The following is a 16,715-nucleotide window of genomic DNA, read 5'->3' as shown; positions in this document are numbered from 1 at the left end:
AGATCTGCTATTTTTGAAAAGTGTGAAATGTGTGAAAATCTTTGAATATATGGATTTTTCAAGCAAATATTTGTAACTCAAATTTTGCTTCAGGGGGGTCCGTGGAACGAAATATTTTGAGATGGGAGTCCGTGGCCAAATACATATAATTTTGGCGGTCCCTCACATGAAAAAGTTTGAGCACCTCTGACATAGAAACAGGTTTTTCAAAAAACCTTGAGCTTGTATATCTGCTATTTTTCAATAGTTAAAGCACAAAATAATGCGTAATAATGCATTCCTGGTCTAAATGGATTAAACGCCCCTCCCCCTATGAAGAACATTCATGGGGGGCCCGCAGTGAATCCTTGTACCCAGGGCCCAGAATTTGGTGTGACGCCCCTGGATGCTGCTGCTGGTACCTGCTTGGAGACTTTGAGCCAGGTCTTCTTCAGACGGAAGACGGAACTCCTGTTGAGTGAGGAGGTGATCTCCAGCACGGCGTTGTAGTTGTGGAGGCAGCGGCAGATGTCCGCCACCGCCACCCACTTCTCCATCACCGCCACCCTCATGGTCACCTCCTCACAGCGCAGGATCTCTGTGGCGATCAGGTTACTGATCTGAACGGGACAATGAAAAACATGTTAAAGGTCTTATGACATCACATTTCATTATGTTTTATTTTGAGTTTTTTTTTTAATGTTTCCTGATGTAAAAAAAAACATTCAGTGTTTTTTCTGTAATCTGTAGTTTTCTGAATAATTAGGCTCAGAAAGGTGAGTTCATTTGTCTCTGGACGTACGCATCATCATCCAGGGGAGGGTGTGGTTGTAGGGGAGGGTGAACTCAACAGCCAAAGAAGTGAATGGTAAATGGTGCATTGGACCGATGCAAACACAATGTAAAGTAACAGCAAAGGTGATACACCCTCCCCTACAACCATACATATTCGCCAAGGGCAAGTTTTTTTGTCCAGGCGGATTGGTCTGGTTCCAGGCTATGTCTGTCTGTCTTTGTTTATTTATGTATTTATTTATGTATCAGTCAGTCCATCCGTCTGTTGGTCCATCAGTCAGTCATTCAGCGGTAGTAGAATGCAGACGTACATCGTTGAAATGTTTGGTCGTTTTCATGATGAAAGGAGTTCTCTCATTCTTGTCGTTCTTCATCCAGCCTTGACCAAAGAACTCCCTGGTGAAGATGGGGTTCAAATAAACACATAAACACAGACCCAAAAGCTGTGGTGGAAAAAACTCACATTCTTTACTTAAGTAAAAGTATACTGTACTAATACTGCAATGTAGATGTACTCTGTTAGGGTGCACACACACCAAACTACCTGAATGTTAGGGTGCACATGCTAGTAGAGGATTTCTGTAAAAAACGCTCCATTCTCATTGAAATGCATTGGCGGAACGCAGATTCCACTCTCATTCAGGTATTTTGGTGTGTGTGCACCTTTACAAGTAAAAGTCCGGAATTCAAAATGTACTTGAATAAAAGTATGAATGTATTGGCATCAAAAAGTACTTAAAGTACCAAAAGTAAAAGTACAAAATAGCCGATCTACAAGCTCACAATGTGTCGTGATGCGACGCGTTGTGAGCTTATAGATCGCCTATTTTCAAATAGCCACGGTATAAAATAAATCTGCAAAGTAACTAGTAACTAAAGTTTTAAAATAAATGTAGTGGAGTAAAAGTACTATATTTGGATCCAAGATGTAGCTGAGTAGAAGTAAAAGTATTTGTAAATTGGAAATATTGAAGTAAAGCACAAATACCTCAGAATTGTACTTGTACATTACTTAAATAAATGTACTTACCGGTAGTTACTTTCCACCTCTGCCAAAATGTATGCATTCATGCCTATGTGTGTGTGTGTGTGTGTGTGTGTGTGTGTGTGTGTGTGTGTGTGCGTGTGTGCGTGCGTGCGTGCGTGCGTGCGTGCGTGCGTGCGTGCGCTCACTCGTATGGAATAACTTTGAAGACCAGGTGGTCCAGCAGTGTCAGCTGCTCAGCGATCTCCAAGGCAGAGTGGTTCTCAAACGGCTCTGTCTTACTGCCCTCCATGGCCTAACACACACACACACACACACACACACACACACACACACACACACACACACACACACACACACACACAAATGATGTTGTTTAATCTTGAGTGCAATTTTAAGAAATTGTCAGATGGTGTTCCTGAGTTACCACAGGGGTGTCAATTGGGTATGGCGGGGGTATGCAGCTGCCATACCCTGGGTCCAGGAGGGAAAATAAAAGTTACTTTTAAATATAAATCCATGACTGTCTCTTTGTCTATCTGTTCTGGTTATTATGTTGTTAAATTACAGTAAAATAACTACAAATGCAAAACGTTCGCGCGTGCAAGACACCAGTCATGTTGCCATACCACGTTCACGAGGATGGGATGCACAGACATGCAGCCATACTGATGGACGGACGGGACAGGAAGGTAGCTGGATGGATGGATGTACGGACAGATGATGTACGTATGGACAGTTGTAGGGACGTACAGACAGAGAGACGGACAGACAGAGAGACAGGCGGACAGACGGAAGGACTAGTAAGACGCCTCAGAGCGACAAAAGGGCAAGGTTGCGCCATGTCTTGGCCATCTGGCCAGTGATGTATATCGGACCAGTTACCCTTATATGGAGACCCCTGGTACTCATACATGGAGATCCATGGAGATATGCTGTGAGACCCCAAACATGCTTACTGTCTGAACCAGCCACACAGATTTGGGCTGTCTTCCTCCATATATGGGCATTCCCATATGAAGTCCTGTTAGATATGAGCTTAATATTGATGAAATCAAGGATCTCCATATATAGGCATAAAAGGGATTCTGTTAGAGTGGTTCCCATGACATCACAACATACAATCCATTTTATGCCCATACATGGAGATCCATATCCGAACCAGACACACAGATATGGGCCATGTATATCGATAACATCAGGGATCTCCATATATGGGCATAAAAGGGATTCTGGGGAATACCCATATATGGACTTTTACATAATGATGGTAGTCAGCTCCACCAAGGCCATACAGAGAGCAGAAGCGAATGCGAACGCAACAGCGCCAGGAGGAATGGCTGTGATGTCACATGTGATGTCAGTGATGTGTCAGGGGAACCACAGTGTCCGGCCTTATAGACAGACAGACAGACAGACAGACAGACAGACAGACAGACAGACAGACAGACAGACAGACAGAAAGAGATACGGTCAAGCTGTGACCGTTCACATACTAAACTGCAATCACCTGAAAACATAATGCCTCCATGCAGCCAGGCCACAGCTGTCACCAACAGGCCATTAAAGCCATCTTACCATCTGGGTGACGTCTTCCAGACTGATCTGACTGTCTCCTGGATCCTCCTGGGTCAAGGTCCTGCACCAACACATAACAACATCTCATGTTTAAAGGTAGGCTAAGTGATGTTTTTTTTTTTTTTTTTGGTTAAAACAAAAAGGGTTTTGTTAAAAGGTTATTGGTATAGAGTGTTTGTTCAGTAACAGAGGCCTCCCTGTTTCCAGCTCTTAAACAGAAAATACATTTCTTAGTGCCATCACTTCCAATTTCACTTGTTTAATTTGTATTCTGTGCAAGTTCTCTCTCCTGATTGGATACCTGTATCCCGACCTGAAAAATGCATTTTCTGTTTACTAAATAGCAGATGCAGGCTGTTACTGAACAAAAACTCTATAGCAATGAGTACTATCAGAATATAGAGCTATTTAACACGTATTTTAACAAAAACAATATCACCCTATCTTACCCTACCTTTAACTGATAATTGATAACCATTGCTTTGTAAATCAAATACAAATCAGAGAGAAATTAAATAACTTTGCTCAATTCCTAAAAGAAAAGGTTGGTATTTTAACCTATAGACAGGACGTGTATACAGTAGGTGAAACATGTGCCGCTATGGTCCGTGTAAGCAGCGAGCAAAGTGGCAAGTAAATAATGTTACCATTCAGCTAACGCTGAAGTTAGATATCAATGATGAAGTGCTTTGTGATTTGTTACTATCCTGTTCAAAAACTAAATCAGGGGTCTTCAACAGGGGGTCCGGGACCCCTAGGGGGTCCTTAGAGTTACTACAGGGGGGCCACCAAATCCTTTTGTGATAAGATAAAAGATAACTCTTTTAAATTAACAACTTGAACCCTCACATCCCTATTCCAAGGATAAAGCATTGAGAGCTTGTAGATCGGCTATTTTCGGCAAATAGCTTTGGTGTAGAGGTAAAAAGGAGCAGACCAAGTACATAGTGAAAGGTCAAGTTTACAAAATATCAACGATTTAAGTGGTTAAATATCTGAAAATACACATTAACATGAATCCAACATAGACTGATGACAGTGCTGTCAAACAAGTCTATGAATCTATTTATGAAAATCGATGAATCTCCATCACACATTTACACAATATAATGTAGTGGGGGTCCCTGCTTCAGGGGTCCTTGGCCTGAAAACGTTGAAGACCCCTGAACTAAAGTGTGTGAAGAACCTGCTAGGATTTGTTAAGTTATCGATATAGACGTGAACCTGATGATGTTGGCAGCAGCTTTCCTCTCCTGAGTTAAGAGCTCCGGGTCGTGCATGACCTCCTCCAGGAAACCAATCACTCTCATCTTCAGCTCCGTGTTCGTCTCAAAGTCCTGACAGAGAACATCACACACAGTGGTCAGGAGAGAGATTCCTGGGTTCATTAAATTGTTATCTTATCAAACATAACTAGCAGACTTTACAGTTCGACTGTAAAAGCCAAGGGTCGTCAACGGTGGGTCCTGGACCCCTAGGGGGTCCTTAGAGATACTACAGGGGGTCCTCCAAATCTTCCAATCCTTTTTATATTAACAACTTTAACCCTAGTGTCCATATTCTGAGAACTGTAGCCAAAAATAGCAGATCTACAAGCTCACAACGCCTCGCGCTGCGAGGCATTGTGAGCTTGTAGATCGGCTATTTTCAGCAAGGAGCTTTGGTGTAGAGGGGAAAAAGAGCAGACTAAGTACAGAGTTTATTAAGTATTGACGGTTCAAGTGGTTAAATATCTGAAAACACAAATTGACATGAATCCAAAATACACTGATGTTTGTGCTGTCAAACAATGAAACTATATGGAATCTATGAAAAGGTTGTGGGGGTCCCTGCTTCATCTCTTTCTCAACGAAGGGGTCCTTGGCCTGAAAACGTCGAAGACCCCTGCTATAAGCTCGATGAACAAGCAAAGTGAGATGCAGGGCCTGAGAAGAAAAAAATAAAGATAAATTGACTGATGATGCTGGTTCATACCTGTGAGTGTTTGGACACCCAGTGGCGCAGTACGTTGAGCACCCTGTTGGTGGCAGCCCTCCTGATGACAAACTCCTTGTCCCCGTTCCTCTGGTCTGTGGGGAAACCTGGGGACGATTGACAAGTGATTGTCAAGCGTTTTCATTTAAAAGGACCCCCAGTTTGATATGCATTATCCTAGACCTCCCTGCAAGCCAAATGACGTCATGATGACGTTATGATAACTTCCTCCGGTGACGTTCAGAACTCAGCCAGATCACAGCCCATATGGAGATGACAGGATTATTGTTATTGTTCGAAATGTTAGTTGAAATATGAGCATGTAAGGTTATATTCTGGGACATATCTGACTAGTTACGATATTTATATGGCCTCGATTGGACCCTCTCTGATTAATCCAGGATGTCCGTTTTCGTGGGCAGGATTTATGTTGGTTGAAATCAGGTGATATTCTAGGCCAGATCTGACTAGTCATGGTTTGACTTGATCTGGCCCCAATCGAGAGATTCGAGACGTCACTGATTGGTCCAGGTCCTGACCGTGCTTGCTGGGCTAGTTTCTTTGAGGCACTACATTGTTCCCTCTGCACTCTGACTCTACTATGATTATTTACCTTGTTGTTTGTTTATGGGCGCATTAAGAGACAATGGGCCCCTGGGCAAGTGGGCATAGACACAGAACACCAAAAGAGCACACCTTCAACAGGATTTCAGAGCTTCCAGTGACATTTTGCACTTGCTTTTTTGCATGCAAGTGAATGTTCATTATATATTCATTCCTTTTTTTCCTTAGCCCAGTAGCCCTGTGTGGCAATCCACCCCTGACTAGAGATCATGGTTACTCTGCTTTGTTCTCAATATTGTAAGTTGCTCTGGATAAGAACATAAATGCCCATATCACTGACCAGTACCACCCTGTGTCACTGACCTGTGCCCGCTAGGGACATGCGTCGGTACTTCTCCTTGGTGGGCGTTCCCTCGTTGGCACCGGCGGTGGCGATGGCGAAGGCGGAGGCGGCAGACAGGGCACTGCGGTTGTTGTCCAGCTCCCGACACGAGGACACCACCATGCGGTTGTTGTCCAGCTCTCGACAGGACGACACCACCATGCCGTTGTTGAAGGAGAACAGAGAGAACTCTGAGGAAAGGAACACAAACAGTATGGTGATGATGCTCGGGTGGTCAGTGTTGGGAAAGTTCACTTTCTATATGAACTACTTCAAAGTTCAGTTCACCATTTCTAAAATGAACAAGTTCAGTTCATCTTTCATAATTCAGATTTTTGAACTAAAAGTTCATGGTTCCAAAAATATTTTAGTTATTTTTAGTTCTTTTCCCCCCCTTTTCTTCTCCAATACTTTGCCGCGAACTATTATTCGTCAAATCCAATTTAACATCGAGGTGCCCATAATGTTTAAATATGTGCCCACTGCACACTCTTCCTGCTCCCCTTGGCAATGTGAAATGCCACTGAATCCGTTATCCTTTCCCACTTCATTGTCAAATGTTGATAAGCTTTTATTGTGAAGGCAACGTTTCTAAATATCCCACATCCTGCAAGTTTCCCTGTGCAGAAAATAGCAGATTTACAAGCTCACAGTGTGACGCAGAAGCGACGCGTTGTGAGCTTGTAGATCTATCTACTATTTTTGCACGTCATACTACAAATTCTAAGTCAGCCTTTACTTGGAAGTGTGTTACTGTTGGACGAGGAGGAGAAGGAAGCGATGTACTGTGCGCACACAGCACTGCCCAGCGCTAAATAAACATTTACTGTAAAGCAAAGTAGTCTCGCGTGGCCAGACTGTTTGCAAATGCTCCCGGCATACAGTCTGGGAGACGGAAATAAAAACGATGAGAATAATTTAATAATTTGCGAGATAAAGCGGATGTGACGCACCAGCTCCCTTAGTGCAGTATCAATAACATGTCCTACTGGAAGCATTATGTCTCCTTTCAATATTTTTCGGGGCGTATTATTTCGTCTTTCTCTGGTGTTGTTGGTGTTACTTCCATGATGTTTTAAAATGTTTTCTTAAACTATAAACCCATAACAAGAATATGCCGCTCGAATGACTCTGTCTGTGCGAGTGTGTTTCTGTTATGTTTCCAATGGGACTACACTTCAGTGCAGCAGTGGCTACTTCTGATACTCGCCATTCGGGAGCTGTAGTTCCAGACTCTATATAGCATTCGGAGATTGCGGAATAGTTGTCTGGCTACGCGAGACTACATACAAAGTGAATACAAAGACGAGGCGACCGCGGGCACAGCACGAACGAGCCAACGAGCACCGTTCATGAACGCCAGAATGAACGCGTTCAACAACAACTTCATCAAGTTGAAATAAAGAACGGTCCGTTCACGTTCGCCCAAAATATGAACGATTTCGTGAGCGATCGTTCATTAAACGCGTTCGGGTACAACACTGCGCGTGGTGCAGGGGTCAAGTACCTGCCCATGCACCACCATGGAGTCTAGGGGTTCAAACCCACCGCCGTGCATCCGGCTTGGCCGGGTGTCTATGGTCATCATGACATGTCTATGGTCCGGCCCAGGGCCAGTTGTGGCATGACGGCATATTTTATATGGCCCTTCTTGAAATGCATTATTCATGGACTACCAGCTAAGTAATGAATATTTTTTATTAGTCTACATAAACACGGTAAAGTGTTAAAGTATTATGAAATATCAACTATTAATGTGTTACTTTTTAAAGTTTAACTAAGTAACTTTTATTGTAAGTGAAGTCTTGTCTTTATTAACTTTAACCAGTAGAGGGCAGCAGAGAACCAGGGCAGGCAACACTACTCCCTACATGCATAATTATTCTCTAGGTTTTCAAGCTAGATGTGGTTCTCAAAGTTGGTTCCAGGCTCCAGGGAACCTTGAGGGGGTTCCAAATGGACCCTGTCTGTAACTGTGATAGCTATGGGGGTCCTTGAAATGTAAAGGTCTGAGAACCACTGCGCTAGCCTCAAACCAGTCATAAAACCTCCAACCTTTCAATTAGGCCACAACTAGTCTCTCATGTGTTTGCAGCAGCACCTGGCAGCACCACTGCCCTAAACATGTTGTGTTGTCATTATAGCAGGAATAAACACAGAAGCACAAAAAACAATCCTTTTTATATTAACAACTTGAACCCTAGTGTCCATATTCTGAGAACTCAGCTATTTTCGGCAAAGAGGTTTGGTGTAGAGGGGAAAAAGAGCAGACTAACTACAGAATAAAAGATCAAGTTTATTAAGTATTGACGGTTCAAGTGGTTAAATATCTGAAAACACAAATTGACATGAAACCAAAATACACTGATGATTGTGCTGTCAAACGATGAAACTACGGTATATGGAATCAGCTAAGGGGTCCTCGTTGGCCTGAAAATGTTGAAGACCCCTGCATTACAGCGTATGTGTATGTGCATTTCAGTGCCTGTACAACCGCTATACAAATCTCCCTCTGGCGTAATAAAGTATTCTTTGTCACGCAACAACAACAGCAGGGAGCGACTGCGTGTGTTCCACTGTGTCACCCAACTCCCTCCCTCCCCTCTCCCTCTCCCTCTCCCTCTCTCTCTCTCTCTCTCTCTCAGGGGTGTCGCACCAAATTCTGGGTCCTGGGTACAAGGATTCACTGCGTGCCCCCCATGAATGTTCTTCATAGGGGGAGGGGGTTTAATCCATTTACACTGGGAACGCATTATCACACGTTATTTTGTGCTTTAACTTTTGAAAAAAGGCAGATATACAAGCTCACAGCGCGGCACCGAGTGCCGCACTGCGAGCTTGTAGATCTGCTATTTTTGAAAAATCTTAAAAATTAGTTCAAGTCTTTGAATATTTCAAATCCTTCTAAGGTTTTTTTTTTTACAAAACCTATGTTTCTATGTCAGTGGTGCTCAAACTTTTTTATGTGAAGGACCCCCAAAATGATATGTAATTGGCTACAGACCCCCATCTCAAAATATTTTAGTTCCAGGGACCCCCCAGAAGCAAAATTTGAGTAACAAATGTTCGCTTAAAAAATGCATATATTCAAAGATTTGTTCAAATTTTCACGATTTTTCAAAAATAGCAGATCTACAAGCTTGCAGTGCGGCACTCGGTGCTGCGCTGTGAGCTTGTAGATCTGCTATTTTTCAATAGCTAAAGTATAAAATAATTCCAGGCCCCTCCACCTTGGGCCCTGGTAACTCAGTCCCACTTTCCCCCCTTGTGACGCCCCTGCTCTCTCTCTCTCTCTCTCTCTCTCTCTCTCTCTCTCTCCCCCCCCCCCCTCCCCCCCTCTCTCTCTCTCTCTGTTTCTTCCAGTGTTAATCCGTTCATCCGGGGGCGGGATGGAGGAACACGCACATGGTTGCTAAGGTACAAGGGTTCCTTCCGCCCACACACACCAGGCTCTGGCATCCCTGCTATCCTGCGCTGTGAGGAGGAGAGCAGTGCGGGAACGTAATTCGGTACGTTTACTCAAGTACTGCACTGAGGTACTTTTACTTTTACTTACGCCTACACACACGAGGCGCTGGCATCCCTGCACTGAGAGCAGAACAGAACACACTGTGGTGGGAGAACGTACTCAGATTTTGGACTTAAAAGGACGATTTCACCACTTTTCAACCTATCTTCGTAATTGGTCATCACTAATGCTCATAATAAAATAGCACAATTATTTCCTACTCGATCTGTGTCTCTTATGAGAGCTGTGGGCAGGTCAGAAACCCATCGTCTTGTGACATCATCAATGGGGAATCCAAGCTGATAGAAAATGCAGGCTTTCCATTCCTGAAAAGTTGCAATGTTTAAGTGGAAGCCATTGTTCTCGCGATAATACAAATCTAAATATTATTTTCAAAAATATTGATTACAAAAGATCTGTCAAACGATGATGCCACAAAGATGATGGGTTTCTGAACTTCCTACAGCTCCCCTAAGAGACTTGGACCGGGTAGAAGAAAATTGTTCTATTTTATTATGAACATTAGTGAGGACCTATTATATGAAGATAGATTGAAAAGTGGCGAAGTCGTCCTTTAAGTATCAATACCACAGGGTAAAAATACTTTGTCACAAAATATTATGCATTCAAAATATTATATTACATATCATATTACAAATCAGCTATTTTCAAAAACATTTAGATACATATCGGATTCATAATTTGATTGACTATCAATAATCAAAATATGCAAAGTAAGTACAGCAACTAAAGCTGTCCAAAATAAACACTTGTAGAGTAACAAAAAGTGCCTCTCAGATGTAGTGGAGTATACAGTAATTAGGCTATAAAGTATCATTGAAATTGAAATACTCATCGAGTAAAGTACAGTAAGTAGAGTAAATGTACCTAGTTAGCACAAGTGAGAACACGCTGGGGATGAAGTGTTCTTTCTACACCCCCCCCCCCCCCCCCCCCCCCCCCAACCTGTGTACGCATCATCAAGAGCGGGGCGGGGCATGTATTAAGCGAGACCTTCTATGCCTATGGGGTTCTGCCAGTGGCGTCAGTTCAGCAAAAGCTAAGGTATGGCAACATGACTGGTGTCTTGCAGGGTTCTAATGCATTGGTGGGTCGGGACCCCTAAATTATTTTGGGGGTACTCAAATTAACTTAATGTGCAACATTGTTTTCTCTCTCAACAGTAATCAAACCAACATAAAGTTTAAGTGTATAGATTAAACATTGTCCAAATTGTCAATAATATTAGATGCTTAAATTGTGAAAATAGACGATCTACATGCTCACAGCATGTAGATCGGCTATTTTCACAATAGAACTGTGTTATAGGCTACAAAATGTAATGCCTCAACTCTTAGTGGTCGTCAGGGTGGGGGGTCCCCAGTTAAAATATTATTTTGGGGCTCGCGGCCTGAAAAGGTTGAGAACCACTGTTCTAATGGATCCAATGTACTCTTATTATTTAATCACAAGCTCTTGTTAATGCTTTTCATTGTTTCATATTTATTAAACCCACACAGACACACTTGACTACTTTCACTTTCACTTGAACAATAGGTTTCTTGCCGACAGCAAAACATATTATGTTTTGAACATTTTATGTTATATCACAACCTTGGGCGACCACTGGCTGTTATGAACAGTGATGTTACATCACAACCTTGGGCGATCACTGGCTGTTATGAACAGTGATGTTATACTTATATCACCACCTTGGGCGACCACTGGCTGTTATGAACAGTGATGTTATATCACAACCTTGGGCGATCACTGGCTGTTATGAACAGTGATGTTATATCACAACCTTGGGCGATCACTGGCTGTTATGAACAGTGATGTTATATCACAACCTTGGGCGATCACTGGCTGTTATGAACAGTGCTGCTGAGTAACATTTACTGAACCCTTTGAAACCGGGAAAGAGTCTGTGTCGTTTTAGATTGTATACTTTGGCTATTCAAAAGTAGCAGATATAGAAGCTCATAGCGTGTCACTTTGAACCACGAAATGAGCTTGTGGATCTGCTTTTATTTTATTCCACTCCACCACAACTCACATGCAAATATTGTACTTTTTAATCCACTATGATTAAGTGAAAGTTATTTGCAGATATAGATTGTTGATGATGATTATCTTTACCTGTAACATTGTTACAGCTTGTGATGAACACATTAGTGCATTACTAATTACAATTTAATCTAATACTACTATGATGATGAAATGGACCATTTTGCATAATGATACTTTTATATTTATTGCCGATACTTTTGTATTTCTACTGAAGAGCCTGTAGATCTGCTATTTTCACAATATTTATCTGTGGAGTCAAACAAAATGTAATGCCTCAACTGTCAACTCCTACAATTGCAGGTCCTCAGTTCACAGATGATTATTTTGGAGGGTCACAGCCTGAAAAGGTTGAGAACTACTGGTGTTTCTGTAGGTAATTAATGTTTTCATTAGTTCAGTAGCACTAACTTTTTTTTATTAATAAAATCCAATCTGTATGGTTATGTTAGTATACAATATAACGTATACAGTTGGGGTGGTTGTATTTTGTCTCCCTGTTCTTCTATTGAGACATTTAGATTGTGTCAAAGGTCATGTCTCACACAGGTATAAGATCTGACACAGATTCCGACCTGATGGTCAATATTCAATGTATCCCCTGAGCAAGCAGGCAGGCTTAGTTCAATAGTAAAAATGTCAGCACTTGTCCAGGAAACCAGGTTAGTAAAAAAAAAAAAAAGAAAAGCAGATATACAAGCTCACAACACGGCACCCTAACCCTAACCCTAACCCTGTATATCTGCTATTTTTGAATGGCCAAAAAACAAATTTTGCTGGGGGGAACCCTGGGGGTCCCCGGAGCCCATTGCTCTATTGAAACCCAGTTAGGACCTGCTGTGTGAACCTATAATAAATCCATAAATAAATAAAAACATGGCCGTACCAGAGTTTTTGGACTTGACGTTCTTGGGCGTGCTGGGGGACTTGGGAGGAGACATGTCTGCCTCGGTGTCATCACTCTGGCTGGGATCTTCACTGCACTCTTCTCTCACCGACATGTCTGGACAACCACATCACAAAGATTACACAGTTTAGAGCCATATTATGTAACTTGTGATTTTATTTTGTCCAATCTGTATGGAAGAGTATGTTACTACAATAATAACATAATTGGGGTGGTTGTATTAGAGTACCTGCAAGTTCATATACAGTATATATATATATATATATTTCTTTTTTAATATAGATATTTTTTGATTTACCAGACTGTAAACCACAAACTAGTCATTTTTAATCTGTTAAATTGTTAATGCACTCCACCCTCATTTTGTTCAATTGTCTGTTTTAATGTTATCTGCTCCCTTTGTCTGCTGAATATTGCTTGTATGGACTATGGACAGTATATCTCCAAACTGTTGGAGATATACTGTTTTTCCACTTTCCACAAGTATCATGTCCCATAATTCCTAATATACATGAATTAAGAAAACAAATCTAATTCGACAAAATGAGGGGGGATTGCATTAAGAATTTAACAGATTAAAAAGTTCAGGTTTGTGGTTTACAACCTGGTAAATCAAAAAAATATCTATATTCAAAATATTAAAACATGGACTTGTTTTTGTCTCAGGTACTCTGCCCTGCTCCTTTATTGAGACATTATGTAGGTTGGACAAAACGTAGACATGAAAAAAAAGTGCCATGATTTATTTTGATTGTCAGGACATTGTTATAACGATCATTAGACTCAATAATCCATAAACCTATCTCCCCGACTCCCTCCCCTGTCAGAGTTCAGAATTTTAATGAATGTAGAATTATGTGCAGCATGTAATTAAAATTAGGTGACTTCATTTAATTGAGCATGCACTTTTAAAACAATATTTGATTTTAAAATCTCTCTCACACTTCTGCCAGTGTGCCGGTGATTAGTCACCCTCCCCTATACCAATGTTGGTACCTGTGCCTAAGGTCGCCTACCCCTTCAGTACAGTATGTCCATGAGGTTTGACATAAGGTGCACAGACATAGCGGCAGGTACGTAGAGTACATGGTATTGTTGGACTGTCAGAATCTGCATTTCTGTGTCTTATTTTGAAGCGTATTTCTGTATTGTATTTTATAGTGTTGTGTTTCTGGTATTTTAGGCACAGAGCTGAAGCGGCCCCTCCCCTCTACCCCGCGGCCCCGTCTGGCAATGAGTGAGTAACGTGCATGGTTGCTGTTACAGCGTGCAGAAGCAATCTGCAATCTGTGTTAAATAGCCTAATATTTAACTGAGTTAGAATCGCACAAAGACAATCCAACCCGACCTGAAAACGCAGAAAATCTTCACGCACGGGGTATCCGACAGCCAGTTGTGCGTAGGCTGTAGGGCACCCAAATGGCTTGCGGTGGCCCTGCACCTGTGTCTAGTTAGTTTGACGTGTGTGTGTAGGTGTGTGTGTCTATAAATGATATGCCTGTGTGCTAGTTTCAGTGAGTGCTTGACTGTTTGTAAGATCCCACAGTTTGCATTCTGTTCGTGTTCCTGTTTCGCCTGTTTCCAGTTCAAGTTACAGTCTTGAGCCTACCTGCATTCCGGTCAAGTTTTTGAGTTTTCCTGACAGTAGACACTAAAGGTTCAAATGTATTTCGTGTTGTACGTGGGTGGCACAACTTAACATAAAACTATAGCTTAACTCTTTTACTGCCAATGATATGACGAGCACTCATCACGTGTCGCACACCGCCTTTGGCGAGCGCTCGTCAAATCCTTTTTTCTGCAACACTATGAGACATGCGGGCGTCTCTTAAACAACTCCACGGATAGAAATAATGGATGGATATTATTCTATAAAACCTCAAAGGTGAGGTATTTTGATGGCAGGGAACAGAATATAAAAAAGCCTAGCTTTATCAGTAGGCATGCCACGATTTATGAAAAAAACGATTTAAATCGATTCAAACAGGAGACGATTTGAATTGATATTGATAAAATAGAAATAGTTTTTAACCCTAGTAGCTTGATTCTAAACAATAAGAGAGCCTGTTTACAATTGTTGCACAGACATTAAGTACTTTTACATGAAAAGTATGCTACCTTTGCAATGTGGTTAAATAAATGTTATGAAAATGTAGTACATATGAGATTAATAGCTTAAGAGAAATAATAATTAAAAATCTTTTCTGTGGAAAATAATTTTGTTAAAAAAATCGTGAAATCGTGAATCTTGAACCTTGAATAGTGATTCGAATTGTGTTGTGAGTTGAGTGAATCGTGGCATGCCTATTTATCAGTAAAGGAGTTAAATGTTGGTCCATCATGCTGTCGGGAACCTTGTTTGCTGAGGGCAGACTCTTCGGCCTTGCCTTCGGCCTTGGACTCTGTGCCGTCTTCAGCCATCTTGGACACGTACAGCTTGTTGATGTCCAGGGTGGTCTTACTGAAGGGGGACATGGTGGAGTGCATGCCTGTAGGGGTACAACAGTTAATAACTAACTGATTTAATCTATTATTTAAGATTTAGGCCTAGAATTATTGAATGCTTTAACTATTGAAAAATAGCACATATACAAGCTCACAGCGCGCTGCGCTGCGAGCTTGTAGATCTGCTATTTTTGAAAAAGTTGTGAAAATGTGAGCAAATCTTTGAATATATGTATTTTTAAAGCAAACGTTTGTAACTCAAATGTTGCTTCTGGGTGGTCCCTGGAACTAAATATTTTGAGATGGGGGTCCGTGTCCAAATACATATCATTTTGGGGGTCCTTCACATGAAAAGTTTTGAGAACCACTGACATAGTGGTCTCTCAAGAACAGACTAACAGACTAACTGAGCTCCAGTTAAGTGAAATGGAACTTTTCTTTGACGATGGCTGGCCAGATTGCTGACATAGAAACATAGGGTTTTCAAAAAACCTTAGAAGGATTCAAAAGACACTTATAGAATCGGGTCAAAATTCAAATTTTCACAATTTTTCAAGAATAGCAGATCTACAAGCTCGCAGCGCGGCACTTGGTGCCGCGCTCGGTGCAGCGCGGCACTTATATCTGCTATTTTTCAATAGCTAAAGCATAAAATAATGATACACAAAAATGTGTACCCGTTCTAAATTAATGAAGTCATTCTTCTTCTTCTTTCTTTATCATCGTCCTTGATGATTGGTTGGCAACATTTTATTTCACAAGATTTCTTGTTTCTTAGGGGAGGCCATGAGGTGGCTGTCGTCTTCTCCCCCTTAAAGTCATTGATTAATAATCAATACCTATTTTGAGCATTTAATGGCGAAAAGTAAAAATAGATGATCTACAAGCTCACAACGCGTAGCATGACAAGCTTGTAGATCAGCTATGTTCTCTATCCTTGCTTGCGTGACGCTGTTGTGTGATAAGTATCAATAACGATTAAGTGGTTAATGGTAGGGAAAGTGATTTTTCTTTGGTCAAAATACGTTTTAAATATAGATCTATATTCTGTGTTAGTGTTTGTTCAGTAACTCCATGTCTCTCCAGCTATAAATTAAATAGAAAATTCAAAATGCAGTTACAGATCGGGATATCAATTTGATCCAGTCAGGATCAAGGAACCTCAGACAGGATACAGATTAAACAAGTGCATTTGGAAGTGATGACACAAATACATGAGCAGACACATTTGGAATCAGAACACTATAAAAACTAAGCTCATAAATGGGTACTCTCTCCTGATTGGCTGAAAGTTTGCAAGCCACTTGAAAAAGGATTTTCTGTGCTTTAACCTTTTAACAAAAAAAACTAAAAAAACTTTGTTTTAACTAAGAAATATCACTTAGCCTAACTGAAGAAATACTGTATAAAAACTCTTCTCAATTATTCGATTAATCAAAAAAACGATGGAATAACCCGCACCGACCAAAATAAAGGTCTAGTTTAGCGGTCTTAAACGATTTCAGGCCAAGGACCCCTTAGTTGAGAGAGA

General features: G+C 41.3%; 1 protein-coding gene across 2 annotated transcripts in view; it reads right to left on the bottom strand.

Annotated features, from left to right (window-relative positions):
* LOC308289018 (ras-specific guanine nucleotide-releasing factor 1-like) overlaps nucleotides 1-16,715 on the bottom strand; it is a gene marked incomplete at both ends in the record, with an annotated part of 57,216 nt that overhangs the window by 3,424 nt on the left and 37,077 nt on the right. For both annotated transcript variants that reach the window (XM_080730527.1, XM_080730528.1), the window contains 9 exons: nucleotides 402-599; nucleotides 1,086-1,170; nucleotides 1,948-2,054; nucleotides 3,338-3,398; nucleotides 4,562-4,674; nucleotides 5,312-5,418; nucleotides 6,239-6,448; nucleotides 12,719-12,835; nucleotides 15,094-15,228. In XM_080730527.1, coding sequence (XP_080586653.1) covers nucleotides 402-599; nucleotides 1,086-1,170; nucleotides 1,948-2,054; nucleotides 3,338-3,398; nucleotides 4,562-4,674; nucleotides 5,312-5,418; nucleotides 6,239-6,448; nucleotides 12,719-12,835; nucleotides 15,094-15,228 — 1,133 coding nt within the window. The remainder of the gene's footprint in view (nucleotides 1-401; nucleotides 600-1,085; nucleotides 1,171-1,947; nucleotides 2,055-3,337; nucleotides 3,399-4,561; nucleotides 4,675-5,311; nucleotides 5,419-6,238; nucleotides 6,449-12,718; nucleotides 12,836-15,093; nucleotides 15,229-16,715) is intronic.

Source organism: Nannobrachium achirus (genome assembly GCF_963921795.1).
Source record: "Nannobrachium achirus genome assembly, chromosome: 7".
In the NCBI taxonomy this organism is placed as follows: domain Eukaryota; kingdom Metazoa; phylum Chordata; class Actinopteri; order Myctophiformes; family Myctophidae; genus Nannobrachium; species Nannobrachium achirus.
This window is presented reverse-complemented; position numbering and strand designations above follow the sequence as displayed.